The sequence below is a fragment of the Labrus bergylta genome, chromosome 4 (assembly GCF_963930695.1).
Source record: "Labrus bergylta chromosome 4, fLabBer1.1, whole genome shotgun sequence".
NCBI lineage: Eukaryota > Metazoa > Chordata > Actinopteri > Labriformes > Labridae > Labrus > Labrus bergylta.
In genome coordinates this window covers 28,500,187-28,525,224 of record NC_089198.1, presented here as the reverse complement: position 1 = coordinate 28,525,224, position 25,038 = coordinate 28,500,187, and the positions used below count along the sequence as shown (strand labels likewise).

The 25,038-nt window shown below is 37.0% G+C and overlaps 1 protein-coding gene across 4 annotated transcripts in view; it reads left to right on the top strand.

Moving 5' to 3' along the window:
* Nucleotides 1-4,382: 4,382 nt before the first annotated feature.
* vav3b (vav 3 guanine nucleotide exchange factor b) overlaps nt 4,383-25,038 on the top strand; it is a 53,638-nt gene continuing 32,982 nt past the window's right edge. Inside the window, exons 1-14 of one of the 4 annotated variants that reach the window (XM_065954312.1) lie at nt 4,383-4,758; nt 8,958-9,074; nt 16,130-16,188; nt 16,805-16,870; nt 17,510-17,627; nt 18,415-18,501; nt 19,002-19,070; nt 19,174-19,277; nt 19,918-20,017; nt 20,685-20,780; nt 22,463-22,531; nt 23,352-23,438; nt 23,886-23,971; nt 24,400-24,532. In XM_065954312.1, the coding sequence (XP_065810384.1) occupies nt 4,555-4,758; nt 8,958-9,074; nt 16,130-16,188; nt 16,805-16,870; nt 17,510-17,627; nt 18,415-18,501; nt 19,002-19,070; nt 19,174-19,277; nt 19,918-20,017; nt 20,685-20,780; nt 22,463-22,531; nt 23,352-23,438; nt 23,886-23,971; nt 24,400-24,532 (1,395 nt within the window). In that variant the 5' untranslated portion in view covers nt 4,383-4,554. Of the gene's footprint in view, nt 4,759-8,957; nt 9,075-16,129; nt 16,189-16,804; nt 16,871-17,509; nt 17,628-18,408; nt 18,502-19,001; nt 19,071-19,173; nt 19,278-19,917; nt 20,018-20,684; nt 20,781-22,462; nt 22,532-23,351; nt 23,439-23,885; nt 23,972-24,399; nt 24,533-25,038 lie in introns of all 4 variants that reach the window. The other 3 variants (XM_065954311.1, XM_065954310.1, XM_020629629.3) reach the window with 3 other exon arrangements.

Here is a 25,038-nt window from a genome sequence, read left to right as displayed (position 1 = left end):
TTTGGGTATTTAGTTCAGAAAATACAAGCTAGAGTTGTTAAGTCTCCAACTTTCAAATTTCACTACCAAATTTACAGAGTGCACCTTTAAGTTAAATGTGTATCTATTGAATAACAACTGTAACTTGTTTCAAATAGGATAGGATAATACTTTATTGATCCCCAGAGGGGAAATTAGGGCGTTACAGCAGCACAGACAAGAAAGCTCAAAAATACACATTTAACAGAATAGATAAGATAAATAAAAATAAAAATAAAAATAAAAACAGGGGGTACATACAGTACAAAATGAATGATGAAGTTAACTGGGGGGAATTGAGAATTGAGGAAGTATTTGCAGAGAATGACAAGATAAAGTGATAAGTGATTAAAGTGACTTGGTATGATAAATATTAAACATCAATCAATCTTTATTGTAAAAAGCTCCTATAAAGACTTTGAATTTGCATCAACTGCTAGGACTCATAATATAATAATATCACTTACGTCTGTTTTCATTATTATAAATGTTGAAGTGAATCTTAGAGCTGCACGACTTTAACCTCCTTAGTTAACATAATCAGTCATCCCCATTTCAAGAACATTATAGTTACTGATCTTAATATTAGACTTATCAGTGACAGTCTATTATCATTCAGAGCTGTTATTGCTAATAATATAAATATACCTTTAGTATTATTACTGGCATTTTAGCTATACATGTATTTTACTCGTTATTGTTCTGTCTGTCTCTTTCTGAGTCTCCCTCTATCCCCTCAAAACTGCCACACAGTTTTGGCAGTGAGTGTGTTTCTCCTCGAGGTTTCTGCCTGTTAAAGGAGTTTTTACTGTTACTTTGCTAAATGTTGCTTTGTGCTCTACTCATGGTGGATTCATGTTGGGTCTTTATGAATAATATACCAAAGAGCAAGCTAGACCTGCTGTTTTTGTAAAGTGTCTTGAGATAACATTTGTTATAATTTGGCTCTATGAATTGATTTATTGATTGCTTGATTGATTTTTGGCACCACTTGTTGACCAACAGTGCCTCATATCTCTTTGCTGATCTTGTCCTGTACATGTCTAAGCTGTGTTTTCTGAACAAAAAGAAAGTCATTATGGTTTCTTTTAACAGTCAAACATTTCTCTTGTTGGAAATCTTTACCACTGAAAATATCAGTGCAGCCTGCAGTAACTCACTTCATCTGACACCTACTGGATGGCAGTGCTTACAAGCATTTAAAAATACAAGGCCTGTATAATCACTCTTGTTGCAGACGGTGTTATTTGCTTTTGAAGGTCACATAAAGAAATTAGTATTGATTTCAGCCTGTTTCATATAACCAGCTAAAAACTCATCACAGGAGCTTTTATTGATTCTTTTATTTTTTTATTTCTTCTTCTAGGAGGCCTTTTCACCTTCTTCAAGACAGAGCTGCATGATCAGGTAATAAACGGTTTAAACCCGCATTAACAGATGTTGTAGCACAACACAGATTATCACCCATTCAAGGTGTTATGTTAGCACCTACTTACATAGGAAACCGTTATGGAGTGTGAAAATGTTTACATCATCTGACTGGTATGATCAAAAATGTTCTCACAATTTAGCTAAGGAAATATTTTTATACTCCACTATGTTCTCCAGCTAGACCCAAAGTTTATCAAATAAATAAGAAAAAACGAAACTAAAATTAAATTATTATTAATAATAATAATAATAATAATAATAATAATAATGATAATAATAATAATAAAATAACCAGGAAAATAAATATATTAATAATTATTTATAGAGGCCGCGTGGTGGTTAGCGTTGTTGCCTCAAAGCAAGGAGGTTCCTGGTTTGAATCCCGGCCGGACAGGTCCTCTCTGTGTGGAGTTTGCAGGTGCATGCGTGGGTTCTCTCCAGGTACTCCGGCTTCTTCCCACAGTCCAAAGAGTTGACATGAGGTAAATTGGTGACTCTAAATCGCCCGTAGGTGTGAATGTGAGGGTGGCTGGTCTGCCCTCTATATATCTGCCCTTTGATTGGCTGGCCCAATGTAAGCTGGGCTCAGCTCCAACCATCCGCAACCCCGAACGGGAAAAGTGGTATATATAATGGATGGATCATTAATAGTAAAAAAAAAAAGTTGTAATCCTCCAAAATACACAAAATAAATGTGAAACTCATGATGATTGGTGGCTTCATGTTCTGGGATTTTGTGATACAAGCAACATTTTTCTGACAAAACATAGTCGCTTGATTTATTGTGACTATAAAAGAAAATCTAATATTGAACATTAATAAGATCACCTTTTCATTTATTGTATTTATAACAGTGCACATTTATCAGCAGTACTCTTCAGTTTTCCTTATTAGTATTAACAAAATATGTCACAAATAATATATGGACAGAGGTATTTTTAATTGTAATTATCATTAGTTTGATTTATTTTTGATGTTAATTGGGCGTGTTTTATTGTAGCATAGTGATTATTGATGAATATAATCAAGAGAGAGAGAGTTTTGCTGCTCTCTCTCTGATAAGCTGAGGTTTCTGAGCCCGTTTAAAATGTAAGGAAACATCTGGCTCCATGACTCAGGGGGAAACGAGATGGGATCCCTCAGCTTCCTTCCTGTGTTTATGTCATGGGTTTAATGACAGAGATGTACAGTGAATCCCAAAGCAGGAGGTTTCCTTCTCTGCCTCGGTTTGAACCCTACAGAGATCACAGCTTTCCTGTACACACACACACACACACACACACACTACACTCAGCTTGTGTAGACTTGTGGACAATGTGTTACATTCGATCTCTTTACTGAGCTTGTCCTGTATATGTTTACATTAAAAACAAAATTTTATCCAGATGTTTATTTAGCATTGCAATACACTTTACCCCCTATAAGCTTATTCTCAACTATACATACTGTATGAATATTGAGAACATTTTTATACGCTGCACATTTCTGTGACATATTTTAAACTACTCTCTGAATAAGGATGTACACTAATTTCTGCTAATGTTACTGTACATACCATAATAATTATCCTTTCACTCTCTCTTCATATATATACCAACTGTTTATCCTTTACACCATGACTCAAAATCTGCGACTGTACCAGTTTACTTCCTTATTTCACGCTCTCTTTGCACTTCTGGTGAGATGCTAAACTGCATTCTGTTGTTCAATTCTTGTACTTATGCAATGACTATAATGTTGAATCTAATCTCAAATTTAAACTTCCAAACATAACACCTTCTGTGAAATGATGGCCGTGGGAAATGTTAAAGGAGGCTGCTCTTTGCAGTGTGCTGTTAATCACTTTGTCAACAGTTTAAAGTATTGGACATTACTGTATGAAATAATCCATATTGTTAATTATGGTCCATAGTTTGCTTTTATTAGGTCATTTAGAGGCATCAGTGTTAAATTCAGTTAATTTCATAAGTAGTTAAAAACTCCTCACAGGAGCTTTAAAGTCACCTGTCAGCCATTCTTAATCCACATAAGGAATGTCAGCTGAGAGCGGAGAAGAAGGATTACTCTTTAGGCTTAATGTAAACGATTTAATGAACGAGAAACTTCAGGGAAATGACGAAGCAAAAATGTCAAAAACTTGCATCATAATTTATTGTATTTAAGTAGACTGAATTAAAAAAAGATAATAGTCAAATCTTCACTTACACTAAATATTACAGACTACACTTTTGTCAAATAGCTGATCTATTTTTTATTTTTTAAATCTATTTTTTAATATCTATTTTTTTTGTACATTCTTAATTTTTCTTTTTTTTTTTCTACTGTGTTCACTTTTTGTCTGCAATCTTTGCTCTTTGCTGCTGTAACAATGTACATTTCCCCATTGTGGGATAAATAAAGGATTATCTTATCTTATCTGATCTGAGCTTTTCAAATTTCAGAGGTAAAAAAAGGTATTTATCTTTCTTATAATTTCATTTATTGTTTTTTTGTTTTGGATGAATATGGTCAGGCAGTCGTCCTTTTATTTTGTTTGAATGATCTCAGATTGAATGATGATGTAATTCATCTTGGCAGCCCCTTGGTTAAAATATCATGAACATCCTTATAACTCTTTTTAGCCGCAGTTTTTGCCTCAACAACTATTAAAAAAACAACAACTCTAAATCAGGTTCATACTTACTTGCATAGGCCAAATAAATATTGCGTACATGTGAAACACCTGTCACAAATAGTGATTTTTTTGCAGAGCTTTTTTACAAGAGAAGTGGAAACTGCTTTCAGATGTAATGACATATTAAGGTTATGTCTACGCCTGTATTAAGGACAGATTCCGTGAAAGTTATAAGACCACCTCCGTGGAAACACAACAGAGGAAGGAAGGGGAAGTTCGCTCATGCAGAGGGGGGTTTCACGCTGCGTGTCCCAGCTGTTCAGCCTTCAGTCACAACCTGCAGCAGCTCTGTCTGTCCTCCAGAGGCGATGCTGGAGTTTGGAGAGGCGAGCTGTCCGACCGCGCTAAACTCAGCTGTCATGCCGTGCACGGACTGAAAGATAGGAACCAAATCTTGAACATTTAGAACTGAACTGCTTCTCCTCGATAAGATGGAGCACTGGAGGCAGTGTGCGATGTGGCTGATCAGCTGCAACGTGCTGCCCGCGAACCACCGAGTGACTGCGGAAACGGCGCAAGTGTTCGACCTGGCGCAAACCTTGCGGGACGGGGTGCTGCTGTGCCAGCTGCTCAACAACCTAAAACCTCAAACCATCAACCTGAAGGAGATCAACCTCCGGCCTCAGATGTCACAGGTATAGATCCGTCTTTGCTTTCAGAGCAACTTGTTGTGGCTGTAATGTGTGCATATAGGAAAAATAAAGTAAACAGTGCATCATTTCAACAAAAGGTGAGGCCACTTAATGCAACACAATAAACCTAATCAAATGACATCCTAGTCAAATTAGTCCTTTTATAGTGGAAGAAAACACATCCTTGTCTCTTGTGCTTAAACACACAGACTTTTTGTAGGCATAAAGTTGAACTTCAGCTATGAATTTGCAGCTGTGCTCCCTGTTTGACTAAGAGATGCAGGTGATGTAATAACCTGGCTGCAAGCAATACTGCCTATAGGCTACAGTGATCTTATCCCAGAGTTCTAAAAAAGTGAAAGCAGAGAAGCATAGAAGGAGTGTTTCTCCTTCAAACTTGAGTCAGTAAATTGTCAGGGATTTGCAGCACAAGGCGAGCTTTTGACCACTCTTCATCCATCATGCATACCATTGCATTCAAGTCCAAAATTTGCTGAAGCAGAGCAATCCTCCTCCTTTTTCTCTCTTCTTCCCCCCTCGGACAAACTACTAAAAGTCGCTCTTTGGTCTGCCAGTTACCTCTGACAGACTCATTTCGTATGATCATCAAATGTGGACACGTCGTCACAGGTTCACTTCTTCTACACATGTTAATATATCCACTCTGGTTTACTTTGTACTGTTTTATATGTGTCTATATTTAAAAGTTAATATTCCCTAAGCAATTTAAAAGTCTTTCTGATTAACCGAGGGAGTGCTAAAGGTCCCTCAGCCTTTTTGAAACTCAAAGGAATGGACCTCTCTTTACCCATAATTCTCCCCTCTGCCACTGGAGAGGCCTGATAAAAATCCCGTCTTTGATCCACCCATTAGTCAGGGAACTTGTATTATGAGTGCAGCAGCTCGTGGACACACTGAGTATGAAGCCCTGTATAGCCTGTTAAGTTACTTTCTGACACTCCAAATCAAATGCTAAAAAGCCCTTAGATCTCTATTGTTAAGAAGAGCATCTAATTAGTGCTAACTTATAGGTGTAATTTTGACAGACTGTCTTCATTTATTTATAACAGTTTGTATTTTGTACTCGGTATATTTGATTGACTTAAATCCATATTTTAAGAGCTGGTGATGCCGCACTTCAGTCACATTTTAAATAACTTAAAGCTCCTGTGAAGAGTTTTAAGCCGGTTATGAAACAGACTGAAATCAATTTGGTTGCCTCTAAATCACCTACAAAAGCAAACAAGACCAAAGCAGACATTATTGATTATATCTAAATGGCCATTTTAAATGCTTGTAACCACTTGTGCTGGGTTTAGGTGTCAGACGAGGAAGTTACAGAACGCTGCTCAAACAGCCTTTGTTGACATTTCTGTTGGCAACAGTTCACTTTGAGTGATACTATCGACTGTTACAAGAAAGCAAGATGATCTTTGTTTTTTTTCCAGAAAACACTGACAAGATAAGCAAAGAGATAAGAGGTACTGCTTTGTCCACAGGGGGCGCCAAAATCAACAAAATGTGTCATTGCAGCTTTAAATTAACGTCTTGTCTCTCCTCTCAGTCAGAAATTATTAGAACTACTTGTGTTAAAATAAAATGCATGTGTGCTTCATGCTGTGGTTTTTTATATTAAAGAAGACAGAAATGTCAGTAAACTCAGTGTCCTTTAAAGTATGTTTTTTCTGGGTAGAGCCGCAGTGTACAGATCAACAACGGATGCGTTGGTTCAACAAAGCACAAAGCCTTCATCAGCGTACGCGTAGTGCTGCTGCTCTACCCAGACAATAAAGGACTTTGAGTGTGTTGACTTTTCTTTGTAGTCTTTTTAGGGCTATGCAACTGAAGTTTTATTAGATCGTGTTCCTTTTTGCGGTTTTTGAATGTTAACATTAAAGACCACAGCATTTCTTGGAATCCAACATTTTCAAAGTATGACTAATAGACTATACATCAATGGTATATATCAGACATATAAGAAGGCCGGATAAAGATCCAATCACCTGCAGTATGCCTGCAAGAAATGTGTAGATATTGGTGCATAAGGTTGGTTTATTATGACATATTAAGGTTTTCAAAAGTCTTGATACTTGATCCTTTTTTATACCATGTGTTTTATTTTGTTTATTTTAATGAAGGATGGTGTCAAAAAGTGAAGAAGCTTTTTAAAAAAAACTCAGATCTTCAATAATATTTTTAACCCAAAGAGAGAGAGAGAAATGTACTGAAACAGGTTTGGATATCTTTTGATTTTAAATAGTTACACATTGAGGTTTAACATTCTGGTATTGTGGCAACCATATTTGACATATTACAAACCAATGATGTGTAAATCAAAAGATTTCAGCTGTTTTTATTTGTGCATATGGAAAAGCCAGTTTTCAACCAGGCATCCATCCGTCTTACTAACTGAAGCGATGTGCACGCTCCCTGTCGCTGGAAGTCCAGCCATCTTTTATACAAGCAGTGAAAGCATGCTGAGGCCACAGTGTGCTGAACAATAGATAGCACTCGCCTGCAGCTGTAGGCCATCAGAGTATATGGAAGAGAGAGACATGTGTGTCAGTGGGCTCCAGATTTTAAATGGCCCTCTCATTGTGTCCATGCTGACCTAAAATCCGAGGAAATGGAAGCAAGTGCATGAAGGTAATGGAGTGGAGGACATCAGAGGCGGGTACTGGGAGGAAATGCACGTATAGATGATACTTTTTATAGACCTCGATGCAAATGCAAATATGGATTTTGACTGTAAGGATCATAAAAATAAATACTCAACAAAATTCATGCATTATTCTTTTAGAAAACGTGAGAGAACGACTAATTTCAAACTAAATCTTTCGTCAAAGTTGGACAAATCAGTGCATCACAACATTGATATAAATGGAGTCAGAAATTACAACAAAAGCTCTGTAGTAAGGCTTGCATCAAATCAACAGGAATGGGCTTATGAGCATCAAGCAACCCTGTATGATCTTCTTAACTGTCCATTCAAAGTTATTTTTAACATAATTTCTAAGAAAGACTTGCAGCACCTTGACTTTATTGTATCTGTTTATTCTTGATTGTATTGTAGATAATTTAAAGGAAGTAAATGTGCACCGCAGGGGCAATGACTGTAGTCAAGAGTACGAGGCTGGTGGGGGCGTTAAGCCATCATGTTCATGCACTTCCTCCACAGACAAACGAGGCCCCTGGGGCCAGCTGAGTGATTACAGGCGTCTCCATGATGAGCTGAGGTGATAAAAAGGAGCCTATCAGTTCTCAAGAATCTCTCCGCTGCTCTGTGTTTTTTACTGCAAATGATCACATACACAGTTCACAGTTGAGTCATCACGTACTTATATTGTGTGTTTTTTTGTTTATAGAGTACTAATTGTGAAGATGGATTTTTAGTGTAAATGGCCCACGCTTGACTCAAACCGAAACCTCCACCTGGATCTCGTAACCATAAGGACATTGTCTTTATAAAAAGGTTTTCTGGTCACTCAGTTTTGTCACTGAGACTTGATCCTAATAGGAAGTGACACCAAAAGAAGACAGGACATTTTCAGTTTGCGTTTTGCTGGGTGTGTTTGTAGTTTACCTTCACTTAAATAAAGGCGACTTAAAGTTCTTTACGCCTTCTTATAAAGTGCTAATTTATATTTATTAAGGTGAAAACATAATGAAGTGATGGTTTCAAATCAAAGCGTTAAGAGGATATTAACAGCATTCAACCACAATTTCACCTCACAGCTATAAATATGCTGTTGTTCTATGATCCAAAGACCTGCTGTCAACATATCAACTGATCATAGGGATACTTATTTTGTCAGAAAGTGCTTCCAACAACAAAAAGAGCTTATTCCCTGACACTGTTTCTGTCGAGGAATGTCAGTTCTGCATTGTTATCCTTGAATTTCTCAATGATATGCACTGAGTAATCTGAGACCAAGAACAGTCATAGTTGTGGATCAAATTAGTCGAACGCATCCCGTAATCAAGCATCTAGTTTAGGAGACAGTATTCAGTTGTTGTTTAAAAAAACAAAAAGGCATCACTTTGTCAGTAACAGCAAAGATATCCAGGTTCCTCCACTGAACAGAGCTTTTTATGGACTTTTTATTCTGATGTCTGAATGAAAAAGAACAACAATCTGAAAGTGCTGTTAGGAGACAAAGCATACAGAATTCACAAGCATCATACTTTTTCGCCCTCTGCAGTTCCTGTGCTTGAAGAACATCCGCACCTTCCTGACGTCTTGCTGTGACGTGTTCGGGATGAAGAAAAGTGACTTATTCGAAGCCTTTGATCTTTTTGACGTCCGTGACTTCGGAAAGGTAACACCCACATTCATCACTTTTTTTTTGTCAAAAACAATGAAACAGTCCTTTGTTTTTTAGAACGCTATTCTCCACCATGGTCACACTCCCCCCCTTCTCTGCTATTTTCTTCTTTTGCTTTTTCTTTTATCTCCCTTATTCTGTAGTTGGATTTATTAAGGATCTGGCACCTTTCTAGTTCAATCAATCAATCAATCAATCAATCAATCAATCAATCAATCAATCAATCAATCAAGTAATCAATCAATCAATCAATCAATCAATCAATCAATCAATCAATTAATCAATAATCAATCAATCAATCAATCTATCAATCAATCAATCAATTAATCAATAATCAATCAATCAATCAATCTATCTAGTTTGCCCAACAGCACATGAGTCTCACTTTTTCAATGCTATTCTTACACCAAGAAAATTGCATCATGCCTAAAAGAAAAAGTCAGCAAACAAAAATAAAAAGAATACCCTTTGTTTAACTTAAACTAAATCCTAGGTGTGCAGCCTTGATATATTTATGTGATTAAATTAATTAAATCAACAAAGTATGTAAATAACCATCATTTAGAAAAGAACTTGCTGAAATCATGTCAAATCTGCATTCAGATTTTATTCTGTGAAGAGTTTTAAGCCGGTTATGAAACAGACCGAAATCAATTTGGTTGCCTCCAAATGACCTACAAAAGCAAACAAGACCATAGCAGACATTATTGATTATTGATAAAAGAAAAAGTCAGCAAACAAAAACAAAAAGAATACCCTTTGTTTAACTTCATGCAGTAAACTAAATCCTAGGTGTGCAGCCTTGATATATTTATGTGATTATGTGATTAATTAAATCAACAAAGTATGTAAGTCACCAGAAAAGTACAAAAATCATTCAGAATTTTTTCAGTTCTCTGTACTTTATGCATTGTGTAGACTGTAAAGGTAAGAAACAAGTACATGTAAACAAGAAATCATTAACGTATGCGAACTGCCATAACTTCATTATTGAATTTCACCTGTATTTGAACACAAAAACATCATCAGGCTGCGTGTCCAACATCCACATATTTACATACATACCTTGAATTTGCTTTTGAAGAAAACACTTACAAGAAGAAATGTAGAACCAGTCAGAGGTGGGATGTTCTGTCCTCTTGTGTAAGCATGGCGTGTGTGTGTGTGTGTGTGTGTGTGTGCATTCAATATTTGTCCACCCATCGCCTGTCCTTGCATTTTTCGGCGGCACTTTCAAAGGGATCGGTCGTCTGCTTTTCATTGCCACGTTATTGCGGGAGCTGGTTTAGTGTGTGTACACAGTGTTACCAGGTCAGTGGGTTTGTAGTGCGCTCCTCCATTTCTTCTCCACGCTATACTTGCCAGCAGCACAGGAGTGTGAGTTAACTCTGAAGAGAAGACGAAAGCGCTCTGAAGCACTCTGACTATCCTCTTTCTCACTTCTCCTTAGTTCAAGACGCTCTCTGCACAGCTCTACCTCAAAGCAGTTAAGACTTGTGAGAGCCTCTCTGGGGTTTTCCAAGGGGAAATCCTTTACTATTATTTCCTAAAAGGTTAAACCTTTAGAGGAATTTTCAAATACATTCATTCAAAAAGAGGGTTTTAATATTCTTTTTTTATCCAGGCAGTGGACTGAAAGCTGTCTGCAGACCGCCAGTCTGCAGACAGATTTTTAATTTGTTTCTACATGTGATGAGATTTACTGTAAAAGACGAGAACAACGTTCTTTTGTTTTGGGGCGGCTGTGGCTCAAGTGGTAGAGTCGGTCGTCTCTCAAATGGAAGGCTGGGGGTTTGAGCCCCAGCTTAACTCTTGCAGCAACATGTCTGATGTGTCCTTGGGCAAGACACTTAACCCCAAATTACTCCTGCTGCTTCAGCAGAGGCGGCGTATGAATGTGTATGAATGGGATTATTACTTCTGATGGTCACTTTACAGAGCAGCCTCAGCCTCATTCACACACTGCCATCAGTGTGTGAATGTGTAGGTGTGACATGCGGTGTAAAAGTGTTTTGAGTAGTCAGAAGACTAGAAAAGCGCTAAACAAAGTCCATTTACCAAAATGAATGACCTGCGATCCTTTATGTAAGTCATTTTCTTTAAATAAATCTGACAGATTTTGTTTGTGTTTAAGATCATATAAACTGATGTAGTTTGAGTTCTCCAGATTCATAAGAAAAAAAAGTTCAATGCTCCTGAAAAAAGGGGCAAATGTGCTTAATTCTAGCAAATTGTAAGACATTGAATAGACCTCTATGCAGTGACAGTGATCATTGGTTCTCAACAAATGTGAGAGGTTGCATATGGAGCTTTGCGTGCAGTTTCCCCACACAGGCTCTCTTTTCTTTCACTTCAGTGTGTTGTGTTCTAAAGAAGCTTCCAGTTAATCTGGCAGCTGATAATCCCATAGGGGAGGTGCTGTCTGCAAATATGTACACTACATCCAGGCCGGGCTGCATAATCTCAGTCATGTTCAAGGGTTGTCCATCAAACAAACAAGCTTCCGGAGGGGGGGGAAGAGATTGCACTGCATCATTAGTTATAAATACAGGCGTGTGCAGGTTCAGCCACTGGGCTGCTCTCAGGAAGGGTCACAAAGTCCAACAAGAAATATTCAATCTCTTCCTTATTTTCCAGAAAAAAACATCCACAAGAGAACATCTCAAATCTTAGCCAGTGTAATCCACTAGGGTTGAGTTGTGCCAACTCTGCCCGTTGACTGCGTATTAGTCCGCTGAATATCAAATGAGAGCTCTCTAACCTACATTCCTCCGCGAAGATACTACAGGCCTCACCCTGGGCAGCTGAGCTGTATGTATGATAGAGGCCAAGGGACCAGAGAGATGACAGGAGGAGGAAAGAAACGTGGTGGTTTTATTCTATGAGCATAAAATCATGCCCACTTGACTGTAAACAAATGTTTGCACACTTCATTTTAAGTGAAGAGAGGAGTGGTGGCTCTAATGCTAAAGGCATGGCTGGATTTATATTTTCTATTCGGGGGTCGAGGGTGGGATTATAATACAAGTTTTTGTGAGAGAAGATCAAACTAGAAGATCAAGCTTTTTTTTGTCTGTAGGGTAAATATCAAGCTGCAGCTAGAGGTTGATTAGTTTAGCATAGCATAAAAACTGGAAGCATGGGCAAACAGCTATAGCCTATCTCTCTGTGGTTTCCAACCTTTTTTCTCTGGAGCCCCCCCTCTTGTATCAGCTGAGACCCCCATGGGCCTACACACCAAAAATGTGATACATGTCTTTCAAAAATTAAAATAAATTGTAATAGTTTATATTGATAAAATCCTCTCAGAATATGCTGACACACTCGTTCTTACCGAAGGCCTTTGTATAATGTTCCCAGTAATGTTTTAATATGATTTTATTTAATATGTACAAATTTGATCTTGACAACCTTAGAGGAGACAGAGCTTCACCTCCTATCACCTTTATGTTGCTCTGGGGACATTTTGGAAAGAGGCCACACTCACCACAGTGGTCTGATTTCAGCTCAGGTTGTGGCATTGCTTCTGAAGTCACATGTGGCTGAAACTTAGTGTGACTTAGAGGAGACAGCCAAGTGTGAGAAAAAACATTTAAAACGGGCCAGCTTATCATCATCTTATTATTATGTTAAGATATTCGTACACTTTAACCCCTCTGTCTTAAATAATTCAGTTTTCATCCTGTCAACTAAATCTTCTTAAAAACAGCTGATTATTTCTGCTCATCATTGACTTTTATTAGTATTTAATCAGTTATGTTCACTGGAGTGAGGAAGTTCTTGCTTTTACGAAAATACTTAAGAAATCGAACAATTCTTTGAATTTCCAAATACACAATGTTAATGATTCAAATATGATAAATATACATGAAATATCGTGAAGCTGATCAATTATTGAATTACATTTCCTTAAATCCAGCGACCTTTAATAGTGTTTTTCTTTAAGAGTGTCTTGTATTTCAATATTTGAGGAGCAAGTGCGCTCCCCCTGTTTAAGATATTGGGAAACCTTCACACTTTAAGAAAGGAGGTTATAAGCACATCATGTTGGTGCAGGGCAAAATCAGCAGACTGAGGAAATAAGATAAGCCTGCACACTTGCTCAAATGCCACAAAAAGTTTGAATTGATCACAACGTTTCCACCAGACGTCTTCTTCAGGTGATTCATTTTTCAACTCGTCGCACTTTGCAACCAACTTCTGGCTTTGCTACAAGAGGGGCATGTGTTCAGCTGCTGTAAATAACTCAAAGAGATTAAGGGACCACTCGACTCTACAAACACAACTCTTTTAAGTCACATGAACAACTTGGTTTGATCAGACAAAGCCACAGCACGCATTCACACAGGAAGAGGAGATACACTGCAGATAGATAGGCAGTTGCATCTAGCCCCATCTACTTTCTTTTTAACCATGCACCCAAATCATAATCATTATACTTAAGCATTTTAGGCTTTTTTAACCTCTCTAGAAGCTTCTTGAGAGCCAATGTAGAAATTATAAACATAAAAAGTCAATAAGATTGTTCTATGTCCTAAACTACTCTATGCATTTAAAAGCATTAAATCATTCAATTTACAAAATTAAATCTAATACACATGGGATAATCTTCTTTAGCATACATTTTATTCCCCACTTTTTCTGAAGACATTGAGCTGACGTTATGCAAACATGAACTGTATTTCCCCTTCATATCCCCTATCATCTACTGACTGACTGCACTGTGTGAAATATCAGTGCATGTGTTTCCCCAAAGCAACCAGTAGAATTTAACAAAAACATTCCCCGTGGTTCATCTGTCTGCTCAGTAATGATGTCGTATCAGACTGGATCAAAATGATGTCCATTGTAAGTATTACTATAACACAGTCCAAATCAGTCCAGCTCTTTAGTGTCATTTGTGGTTACAGACACATAAATGCGCAACTAATGTAGGATTATCACACACAGGGGAAATCCTTGATTAAATCTAATGGTAAACAACCATGCATAAGCTTTTAAGTAGTTTATTCTCACATCAGAATTAAAATGTTTTTAATGACATTGCATGTGACTGGGAAAACATGACTTCAGTTATTAAAAAGGTGGGATATTTCCAGTTTGAAAAAGAAAGAAGCAGATGGAAGAGATTTAAGACATTTCTTTATTGCAGAGCAGATTGGACTTTCCTCACTTTCTTTTTCTGATTCTTTATCTGTCACACAAACAGCCTTGATGCAAAGGTGTCAGAGTCTGAGGTAACATGACCATTTCCTGCGACCAGTGTTTGTCTTTTTCTGTCGCGGTGTCTTTGTCACTCTGTCACACTTAACAGTCTTTCTTAACACAAGAAATAAGTTCGCTTAACTCAATCCTCAAATGAATTTGCCGAAATACATCCCTTTGAATTAGCATTTCATAAAACAATGATTAACTACTTCTTTATTTGAAGTGCTTCTGATTTAAAACTTTTGATTCGTAAATGAATACCATTTGTAACATTTGCTAATTTCCTCTACACTGAGTTTAGTGAGTCAATAGATGGGAGTCTGTTAAATAACCTGTTTTCCTTTTAGCAAACAAGCTAACAAGCTTGCTTGAGAGAGTGTTTCTTCCTCCTGAATGAATTCATGAGGACACATTGCCCTATGATGGCATACACTTCACTGAGATTACACAGCATAAAACAAAGAAAACCAAGCAGTAGTTTGTCATTTGCCCTGATTTACACTTGAGAGCAATTAGCTTGCCAGGTACAAGCTAACAGTTGTCAGGACTCCAAAAACTCAAATCTTAGCTAGTGTATTGGTCTAACATCTACTAGCCAAAATATCTGGTTACACTTATTATACGCCACATTACCTGGACACATTAAGTCCAGATAAACACCTTATTTCAAAAAATAAAGGCAAAAGATAAGGCCTGCGTTGCTTGTTACAAGTTAAAATATCTGACGATGCAGCAAGTAAAATGTACGTGTTGAATGTCTTGAAAGAGATGTCTTAGTCTAAATCAGTTGGTGCATCTCTTTTTGTTTCAATTGCTTAGAAAAGACAGGAGCTAGAGTAAAAATGTCCCGTTCTTTTTCGCTGATTGGCAACTTAGGCAAAATATTCCGTGACAAAAGTTTCAACTACCATGGCAAATACTCTTTGGTACTTGAGTCTCAATTCAGGAAAGGAAGTTTTTGTTTTTGTACCAGCTAGCTTGATGCTAAATAGTTGCCAAGGTGTTACAACTGCTTACTATGTAGTTACTAGTTGGTTAATATGTCATTGCTATATTTTGTGTGTATTGTGAGTTTTTGCATGTTCTTGGCCTATAGGAGGTGTCAAAAGTTGGTTACCTAATAAAAGCCAAGTTGTCGCTTGTTAGTTGCTAAATCTTAAGCTGTTGAGGTAGAATGGTTGCGGCTGTATCTTTTAAGTTGCAAGTTATCGCTTCATTGGACATCTTATTCATAAAGACTCTGCATTGGATATCACTAAATTTGAGCTTAATCAGATTAAATGACTTAAATAATTTTTATTACATAAGGCAGCCATATGTTTAACATTCGGACACTGCAGTGCCTTCTCTAGTCCAAGTGGTAGTAAGATATGTTACTTAGAGCTAAGAAAAAAAAGTTCCCCTGTTGAAATGAGGGCTGGAGTGTTCAAATGATCACTATTTATAGAGTAATTTCTACAACAGTTCAGATATTTGATTTTACCTTTATTCTACCAGGAAAAAAATATTCTCATTGAGATACAAGATCTCTTTTTCTCGAGAGTCCAGGCCAAGACAGCAGCATCAAAGATTCAGACAGAGAACAGAAAACAGGCAATAAACAAATATTACATCAATCAACAAATCAGTAGCGTTCAGCAGACAAACATGTGCATACAGTCGTCAAATGATCCTTTATCCTGCTTTTAAAATGATATAACTTGAGCACAGAATTAGCATAAAATATCTATTTGCTCTCTTACTATATTTACCCCTCTCTTCTTCCCCTTTTCATTCTTTGTCTTTGATTCTGATTTTGAAAACATGAATAAACACTTTTTAAATGTTTTCTTTTTTACCAGGTTATGGACACCCTATCTAAGCTGTCATACACATTAATTGCACAGCAAGGAGGATTCAAGTAAGTTACTCAGCATTAAAAACACTAACAAAATGTGTGTTATTTTATAGACTCACTCGCATATTTAGAAAATGTGCCCATAGAAACCTCCCTCTTCAGCTCCACCTTCACCTCTTCACCCCTTACTGGCACTACAACCACATAACCACAATGCTCAGTAATTCTGTCTTTTACTCTTTTTATATATGCGTCTTTAATACCAGAAATTAAAACAAAGAAAAACCATTTACAACAGGGAAAAACACATGATATGAACACAATGATGAATAATTAATAATGTTGTTTATCAGTTATTGTTATAGTTTCAGCTATTACATGTTTGTACCATATGTTATTTCCCCTGATGTGTTGCATATTTATTTTATTTTTGAAAGTTTGACTGTTTTTATTTCATCCTCTTGATTTTTCAGATTTTAAATTTAATAAAATAAGGCTCCTGAACCCAATTTGTACTTTTTTAAAGACCCACTGATAAATCGAGACATTTTCAAACACTAGATTTTTATGCCATCCCTTAGCACATTTAACTTTTATGGATATTTAAATATAATTCAAGACATCAAAAGTTACTATGTGTTTCTTTCTGCAACTCACGCTGCTTTTCTGTCATTTCCAGGCCGTTCCCGACTGAGGAAAGCCTAAAAGACGAGGACATTTACAATAATCTGGAAGACTTGATTGAGTATGTATGAGGCTCCTCTCTGCGGGGCCATTACTGGTGTTGATAGAACATGATTATTTCTGCTCATCATCCCTGCTCTCCAGGGGTCTAACACCCACGTGTTTTGGTAAAAGGCTTGGCTCTGTTTCTCTCTCTGACTGTCGGAGGGAACTTATGAGTAATTCTGCATATTTTTGCTGAGTGCTTGCAAACCGCCCACATCAAGACTCTGGATGGGTGCTGTTGACAGCTTGATAGGTAGATAAAAAGAAATCAGTGTCTAGAACAGATATCAAATTTGAATTTATTTCATGTCACATTACAGTTTCAGGAAATGCTGTCTATAAATTGTCTGTTTGATATTACTTTCCAGTACTTGCAGCGATTAGTTTGAGAAAAACAAGCCACCTAAGTCCTGATTCTCCATGTATTGTCAATTACTCTATCAATTTGAATGACAAAGACAATTATACTCTGTGCAGAAAGTATGTTGCCTTTTGTTTATATCTGAATATTTCTTGCAATTCAACATTGCATTTGACATATAGTTACATTCATACCATATCATTTTTTTCACTAATAGCTAGAAGTAACTTTTTGCTGATATTCAAAACATTTCAAAGATACTAATGTGTGTGCCTGTGATCGTTTGTGTGATAGTGAAAATGCCCTGGAGGACGAGGATGACTTGTACGCAGCTGTTTACGGGGTAGAGGAAGACTATGCAGGTGGAGAAATCTATGAAGACCTCATGAGGACTGGGCAGCATCCCTCTTTGGTACAGCATTAAGTACCCCACACACACACACACGCACACACATGCAGTGCACTCACATCTAGGCAGATTAAAATACTCTTTTGCTACATTTTCAAATTGGTATTTTTGAATTAGTACATTTATTGGATAAAACCTGCTACTGAAACTTATTATGAGGAAATCTTTGAATTCTTAAGCCCTTTTCACACATGCACTCGGAAAATATTCCACAAAATTTCAGGACAGCCTGCCCCTGAAATTTTCCTTTGTTGCTCTTTCACACATTTCATTCACAGCAAAAGATTTCTTCTTTCAGATTGTAGGGGAGGGTGTAAGGATGCAAGACATGACGTAAAAAGGCTGCTGTGGACGTTCGTATTGCGTTACGCCATAACCAAGGTGCTGGATGAAGCAGCAGAGTCCGATGTTATGACAGTTTAACTAATGAGAGAGAAAGAAAAAACTAGCAAGCAGAAAAGAGTATAAAGCAGCTTCATTATGTGCACAATCGCGCCTGTCAGGCAGCAGCCATCTGATATATTCATCATCATCCATCCTACTTGTTTGCAATTTTATTTAATAAACTAAAACCACGTTACGTTCCAAAGATTTTTGGTTATTTAACAACACTGTCATGCACTGGGGGTACCACAGGGATCTATCTTTGGCCCATTGTTATTTACAATTTTGCCTTTGCTGTTACCTGTCTATAGTGATTTAAGTATATGCTGATGGTGTAGTAATGTAAGAACTTAAAGCTTGTCCATAATTGCAAGATTTTCTAAGTTGTGTGTCTCTCTAGAAGCAGGCAGAGGTAGATGTCCGAAGCTGCTGCCTTTCAGAAATCAAACAAACAGAGGAGAAATACACAGAGACTCTGGAGTCCATAGAGAAGGTACTAAATCTCCTTTAGTCTGCTCTACACTGAGATCATGCACTGATGGGTTGGGTTTTTAAGATGTAAAATAGTTATATCATTTGACCTTAGTGTAGCATTTTTACATTTGTTCACACTGACCACAACATTGATGGTGATGCTTGATCCGACATTGATAGCGGGACTGGGTGATACCACATGCTAATTTCTTACTACAGAAGATTTTGAGCTTCAAATGAAACATCAGTAAATAAATCTGTAATGCACATGACAAAGTGCTTTGGGAATTTACAGTCACAAATCTCCCAAGGGGATTTCTATCGTCTTCTTATCTAATATCTAATGTGATGTCTGTTATTATTTAGCCACTCAGCTGTTGCAGTCTTGTCACAGATTAAATTACCATAACGATTATTCCTAGTTGAATTTAAGTTAAGTAGTTTAATTTACATAAGGAACCAAATGTTTCAACTGGGTTTTAATTTTTTAATTTATCTAATTATTCTATTTTTCTGTAGTATTTCCTGAATCCTCTGAAGAGATTTTTCTCTGCAGCTGAAATCGACAGAGTCTTTGTCAACATCCCAGTAAGTTCCTCCAGTTTTCTTTCATTTTGTATGACATTAGCAAAAATATGTTGAACTCTAAATTTTGATGTTTTCCCTTTTTAAAAAAAAAAAAAAAAAACAGGACCTGGTTAAAGTTCACAAGAGCCTCATGGTTGACGTTCAGGACTCCATCTTAAACAAAAATGCCTTAAATCTCCACCAAATTTTCATCAGCTACAAAGACAGGTATTCATAAACGCTTATCACTGACACTTTCTCTTACACTAAAGGGAAAGTACAAGAGCACATTTTGATGTTTTCTTTTGTTTGTGCAGTTATGTCTCAGTAGTTTCCCTAACTAGTACCGAAAGTTTCAATTTAAGTTTCAGTATGTTCTCTTCTGTACCTTACAGTTTGCCATCAGTGGAATAAAAATATGACTACATTGTCTTACAATGTAGCCAACACATACTTGTAGCAATTAGCATCTAGATGTTGCTTTTGTTATGAAGGCTTTGATTTTATGAAGCCGGTTCTAATTTTCTATACATTTCAGGATCAAACTGAAAGTGTACTGAAAAACTGAGTGAATATGATTGACAGCTGCTTTTTAAAATAGTTTCTGTCCATATCATAGGAAGGATTTCCTTTTTGGTAATATCATGATGTAGTTTAGATAACTGTAGTACAACAGATTCTGTCTCAAAAGATCTCTTGTTACAATCTCTACCATGAGACACATGATAGTCATCACTATATCTTGCCCATAACACACACACACTCACGCACGCACACGCATGCACACACACACACACACGCACACGCACATACACACAAAGAGTGTACAGAGTTCTTTTGTCTTAACTGTCATTCCTCTGAATTGTAGACTGCTCATTTATGGGATATACTGCAGCCAGGTGGAGCTCGCCATCGCTGTTTTAGACATCATTTGCAAAGAGAAAGAGGATGTTCGACTAAAGCTGGAGGTGAGACACCTGAAGAAGAGATCTATAGTCATAGCAGCCTCTAGTGTTTATTTTGTGCATTACAAATACTAAAAAACACCTGTATGAAGAAAAAAACATTTTGCACCAGTGAAAAAATTTAAAATATTAAATTAAATTAAACAGATAAATAAAGACCATTACATTGATGATTTTATGCTTTAGACAGAGAACAGCAAATCAGCGATAGAATAGAAGATAATTGAGTGCCTTTATTTTCATTGCACATTTTACAATGAAAATCAAAATAAACTATTTTTATCATTTTATCATTGTTCCATAATAGTCATACACATTTATAGATAAGAGTGATAGAGAAAACTAGTTTTTAGGAAAAGATGCAGTTCACGTAGTTCAGTCTTAAGTGCTGTGGGACCTCTGAGTGTTTTTGAATCTTACAAGGATATTATTGCACATTAAATTGTAATACACTGTAATTAGTGCACATGAAATGTTATTGCACTATGATTATTATTGCACATTAAATATCATGCACCTTAAATTATCCGTACATGAAATGTTAGTGCAACATGAGTTATATTGCATGAATACAACTCACCACGAGTAATCTTGCACATTAAATGTCATCTGTGTAATGATGCGTTTCAGCTCATGCAGTTATAAATATGTGATTTGGTGTTTGTTTAAGGAGTGCTCAAAGAGAGCCAACAATGGGAAGTTTACACTGAGAGACCTGCTGGTTGTTCCAATGCAACGAGTGCTGAAGTACCATCTACTTCTACAGGTAGGGAAGGTTTAACTCCAGCTTATTTAAAATCAAGGATTTACAGATTTAAAGTACAGTATCCTGGAACATCTGGTGCTTACTCCTTTTCTCCAGGACAACATAAAAGCAGCATTGGCCAATTTTGATTGACTCTTGCATAATTGTCTAAAACACCATTTATACCAAATATATTTGATTTTGAAAGTCCAACACTTAAACAGTTTGACCAATGGCATTGATTCAACTTAAGTGACAGTTTTCTTTTCTTCCAGTATAAAAGCAGCCACCTGAGGGCGACATTCCCCACACTTTAGCTTCATGTTTTCTTCTCCATTTAAATTGTCACCGCACATTCACATGTCACAAAACAACATCTATTTCAACAAGCAGTTCAGGTCTCACGTTAAGTCATATCATATCTCACATTTCCTGAAGAAAATACATTAAAAAAATGGATTAAATAATTTCAATTCTTGCTGTTACTATATGTTGTCATTTTAACAGAATTTCTGGAATTTTTCTCATATAAGACACTTTTAAGTGGAAGATGTTTAATTTCTTGAGTGAATGTCACCTGATTGCAAAAACAGATTTTAAGCAAAATGATCATCACATCACTGAATCGATTTTTGAATACAATAGCAGATTTTATACTTACACATCTCATGCAGTGTGGCTGCACTCTCACCAGACATGCTCCCTCTTTCACTGCTCACTGTGTGACACCTTCTCCCCTGGTTAGTATGAATGAAAGGGTCAGACTATAGCTGGCAGGGCAGGCGGGCACAATGACTAGACAGCTGTTTTAGATTGCTGTAGAGGGTTAAGGTCTCAATGGTAAAAGGTGGTGATCCCCGGTGTTCTCAGCATCCCCCTGAGGAGACACTTTGAGACGGGGGTAAAAAAGGAAGAAAGGGGAGAGAAACTTATGAACAGGAATGAAGTAAAAGTACATACAGCTAAGGTGGAGAGCAGCGCTGCAGATAAATGGTTAATGTCTTAATTTTGTAATGATATCTAAAAGGTAATGAAAGGTTAAAGCTCCCGTGAGGAATTTTCATTTTGTGCAGATTTTGGCGCTGCACTGTAGGACAAAGCGGTACATAATAACTCTTTGGTGATTTTGTGTGTGTTTTTATTATGAAAAATATCTCCCTGCTTTCTTTTAACAGTCAGATGTGATCTTTGCAGCAGACATGGTAAAGAAAGGCGGTTTCTGTAGGAGGAAAAGTAACTCAGTCTGGACTAGTACAGGGATATTTGTCTTACTTGATGTTTAACTTGTTTTTCGACGTCAATGCAGCCAAAGTCTTCCACAGGAGACCCGGGGAATTTTTCATTGATTCTCAGCGTAGAAAACTTACTGTGAATGTTGATGATAGATTTTGAACTGTGTAGTGTGTTGGCAAAATTATATCTGGAAAAAAAAAAACATTATCAAACAACGCTTTTCTGTCCTCAATATCTTTATGTTTTTACTACTTTCTTGTCATTATAATAACTGTTATAAAACAGAGACTGAACACAAAAGTCAAATCATTAACTATGAATGACAGCTTTTCATATATTATTGCATATTAACTATTAACAATTAACTGTAAGTATTACGATGAGTCAGCTGTGAGTTATTCTGTGTTAGCTTGAGTGTTACTTTTCTGTTTGAATACAGTCCATCAAGTCTTTCTGTCATCCTCTTACAGGAGTTAGTCAAACACACTCACGATGCTGCTGACAAAACCAACTTGAAGATTGCTCTTGATGCCATGAAAGTAAGTGCAGTGCTTACCGCGAAAGGTGATACTAGCTTTTTCGCAAAAGTAAGCTAATTTAGCCGTTTGAGTCTAAACAGTGTCTGCCACCTAAATATGGAGGAATTTGTAAAACAAATAGGTTGTAAATCGTTTCTGTTTTTTTTGATAATTTTTTTATATTTATATAATCACACTACGGAGTAATTTAGCCTACGCTTCTGAGGGGAGCTATAAAACTCTAGTTTTAAGGACTTAGCAGCAAAAGCTAAAGTGCTAGACTTAAGACAGCTTGTAACGTTCATACTTATAACAGTCTTTCCAAGAGTTACATCTGAAGACCATTGCTCTTTTCCAATCTTTATGGCCATATAAAGTTACAGACAGCAGCCTATTAAGTTAGCTTAGCATACAAACTGAGAAAGGTAACAGCCAGCTTGTTTTTCCCCCAAAAGGAATCTTTTTTTTAGTTTTTAGGGAACTAACTAACAGGTTAAACCAGAGCTTGGCTAGCTGTTTCACTTTCTTTCAAGTCCTCATGCTAAAATAAGCTAAGCTACGGCAGCCTGGTTATCTGCTAGTGTTAGAGTCATTTTGAAATATCAATTATGACAGCTGTATCGCTCCTTTTATTTAACTGTTAGCATGAATTTGAGAAAAGGGTATTTTAATTGTAGCATAAGAGTGTACAAACCTAAAATGAGCAGTACAAAATATCACTCAAGTTAAAAAAAATTCTTTGGGGTTTTATAAATGAAATTTGCCTGACTTTCCGACTCACTACCTCAAGACACAAGTAGCCCAATAAAAATCTGTGTATTTGTGTGTCTGTCTAACCCAGGACCTGGCTCAGTACGTCAACGAGGTGAAGAGAGATAATGAGACGCTAAGGGAGATCGACCAGTACCAGAGGTCTATTGAAAACCTGGTAAACTAAAACATGTTTTTTCCCCCCCCAAAGCTGTCAGAGTGCACAAATATCAGGACAACATGTAGTTTCTTTTTTGTAGAAGGTCAGATTTTAAGTTAAAGTTTCAGCCAACAAGGTCAGTCTCATGAATAGTCTGAGGGTATCAGCTAGTAAACATCTGTTCTTCCTTTGGACTTATAAGGTTAATTCAGTGATGCAGAAAAGCATACTGTTAATGCTGGAGCACAACATGGAGATATCTGTAACTCTTTTTCTTTTTTAGATACTTATTTTAATTAACAGAACTTTAGTTTTGGGTTCAGTAAAAATAATAAGACATGGCAGGAAAGGCAAGTTTATTTATAAAGCAGAAAGCACTTTACATAGATCGTTGTATCAAAAGTATTCAATAGCAAAAAGTTTGACTACCTCATGACTTTCAACGATGTCTTATTTTACTTCCAGAATCAGCCTCTGATCACCTTTGGACGGCCGAAAGGAGACGGAGAAGTGCGCATGGTTTCCAGTGTTGACAAGAGGAAACAGGACAGGTTGTGCTCTTTCAAGAAATAAGAATTGCAAAGAGGAAAAGCAGGCAATTAAATATCTGATGAAGATCGCTCCACTGAAACATAGCTGTGCAAGACATTAGCCTTAACTATAAATCCCTACAGTGTGTGATCACTCGAGGAATCACTCGCAGAACCTTTGCAGCTGTTATGGAGGAGTGCAAATATATTGTTTTTAGATTAAATACAGTAAAAAAAAAACCTGTTTTTACAGCATGAAAGCAGAATAAAGCAAACAACAAATCACTTTTAAATCACGGCTGTCGAACAAATATACAGATAAGAAGAGAACTTTCTCAGAGAGACAGACAGAAATGCTCAGACTCACATAAACTCCTTGAACTGACCTGAATGAATACTTTTCAGTATGAAGATGCGAGAATATAACATCCTGTCATCTCTCTTTACAGACATATCTTTTTATTTGATGTGGCTGTCATCGTCTGCAAGAGACGAGGAGACAACTATGAGATGAAGGACATACTCGACCTCAACTACTTCAAGATCACCAACAACCCCACATCAGACAGAGAGTGCAAAAAGGTCAGTCGGTCTGCTGATGGATAATCAGAACGGTTTATTAGTACCTGTGCACTCAGCATTGCATCAGATATTGGATCTCTGTATCTACCTCACATGCTGTGATATGTATATTATCATTTTCACAGTGCAGACCAATAAACTTTTACTGCTGTTTGTTGCTTTTCAGCGCCTGATTCGCTGCAGATTTTATTGCTTACATAAATGTCAGCTGCCTAATAAGAGCAATCTAAAATCATATTTATTTTGTAATAAGCTTCTTGGTGTTTTCTCCCTGATTTAGAAATGTTGCAAGGCTTCCCCTTTTCAGTCACCCTCCACAGTTTAAACATGTTATTTTTGTGCCTTGTGGGAATGTTTGCAAGGCGTACTGTAGTGGAGGGGACTTGTTGATGTCTTGTTGATGTATGCTCACAGATGGTGTCTTCTCACTCCGATGCTGATTGCTAATGTAAAACTGACAGCTTGCCAGAATGGAAGGGTTGTGTGTGTTTTCTTCTCCTTCAAAG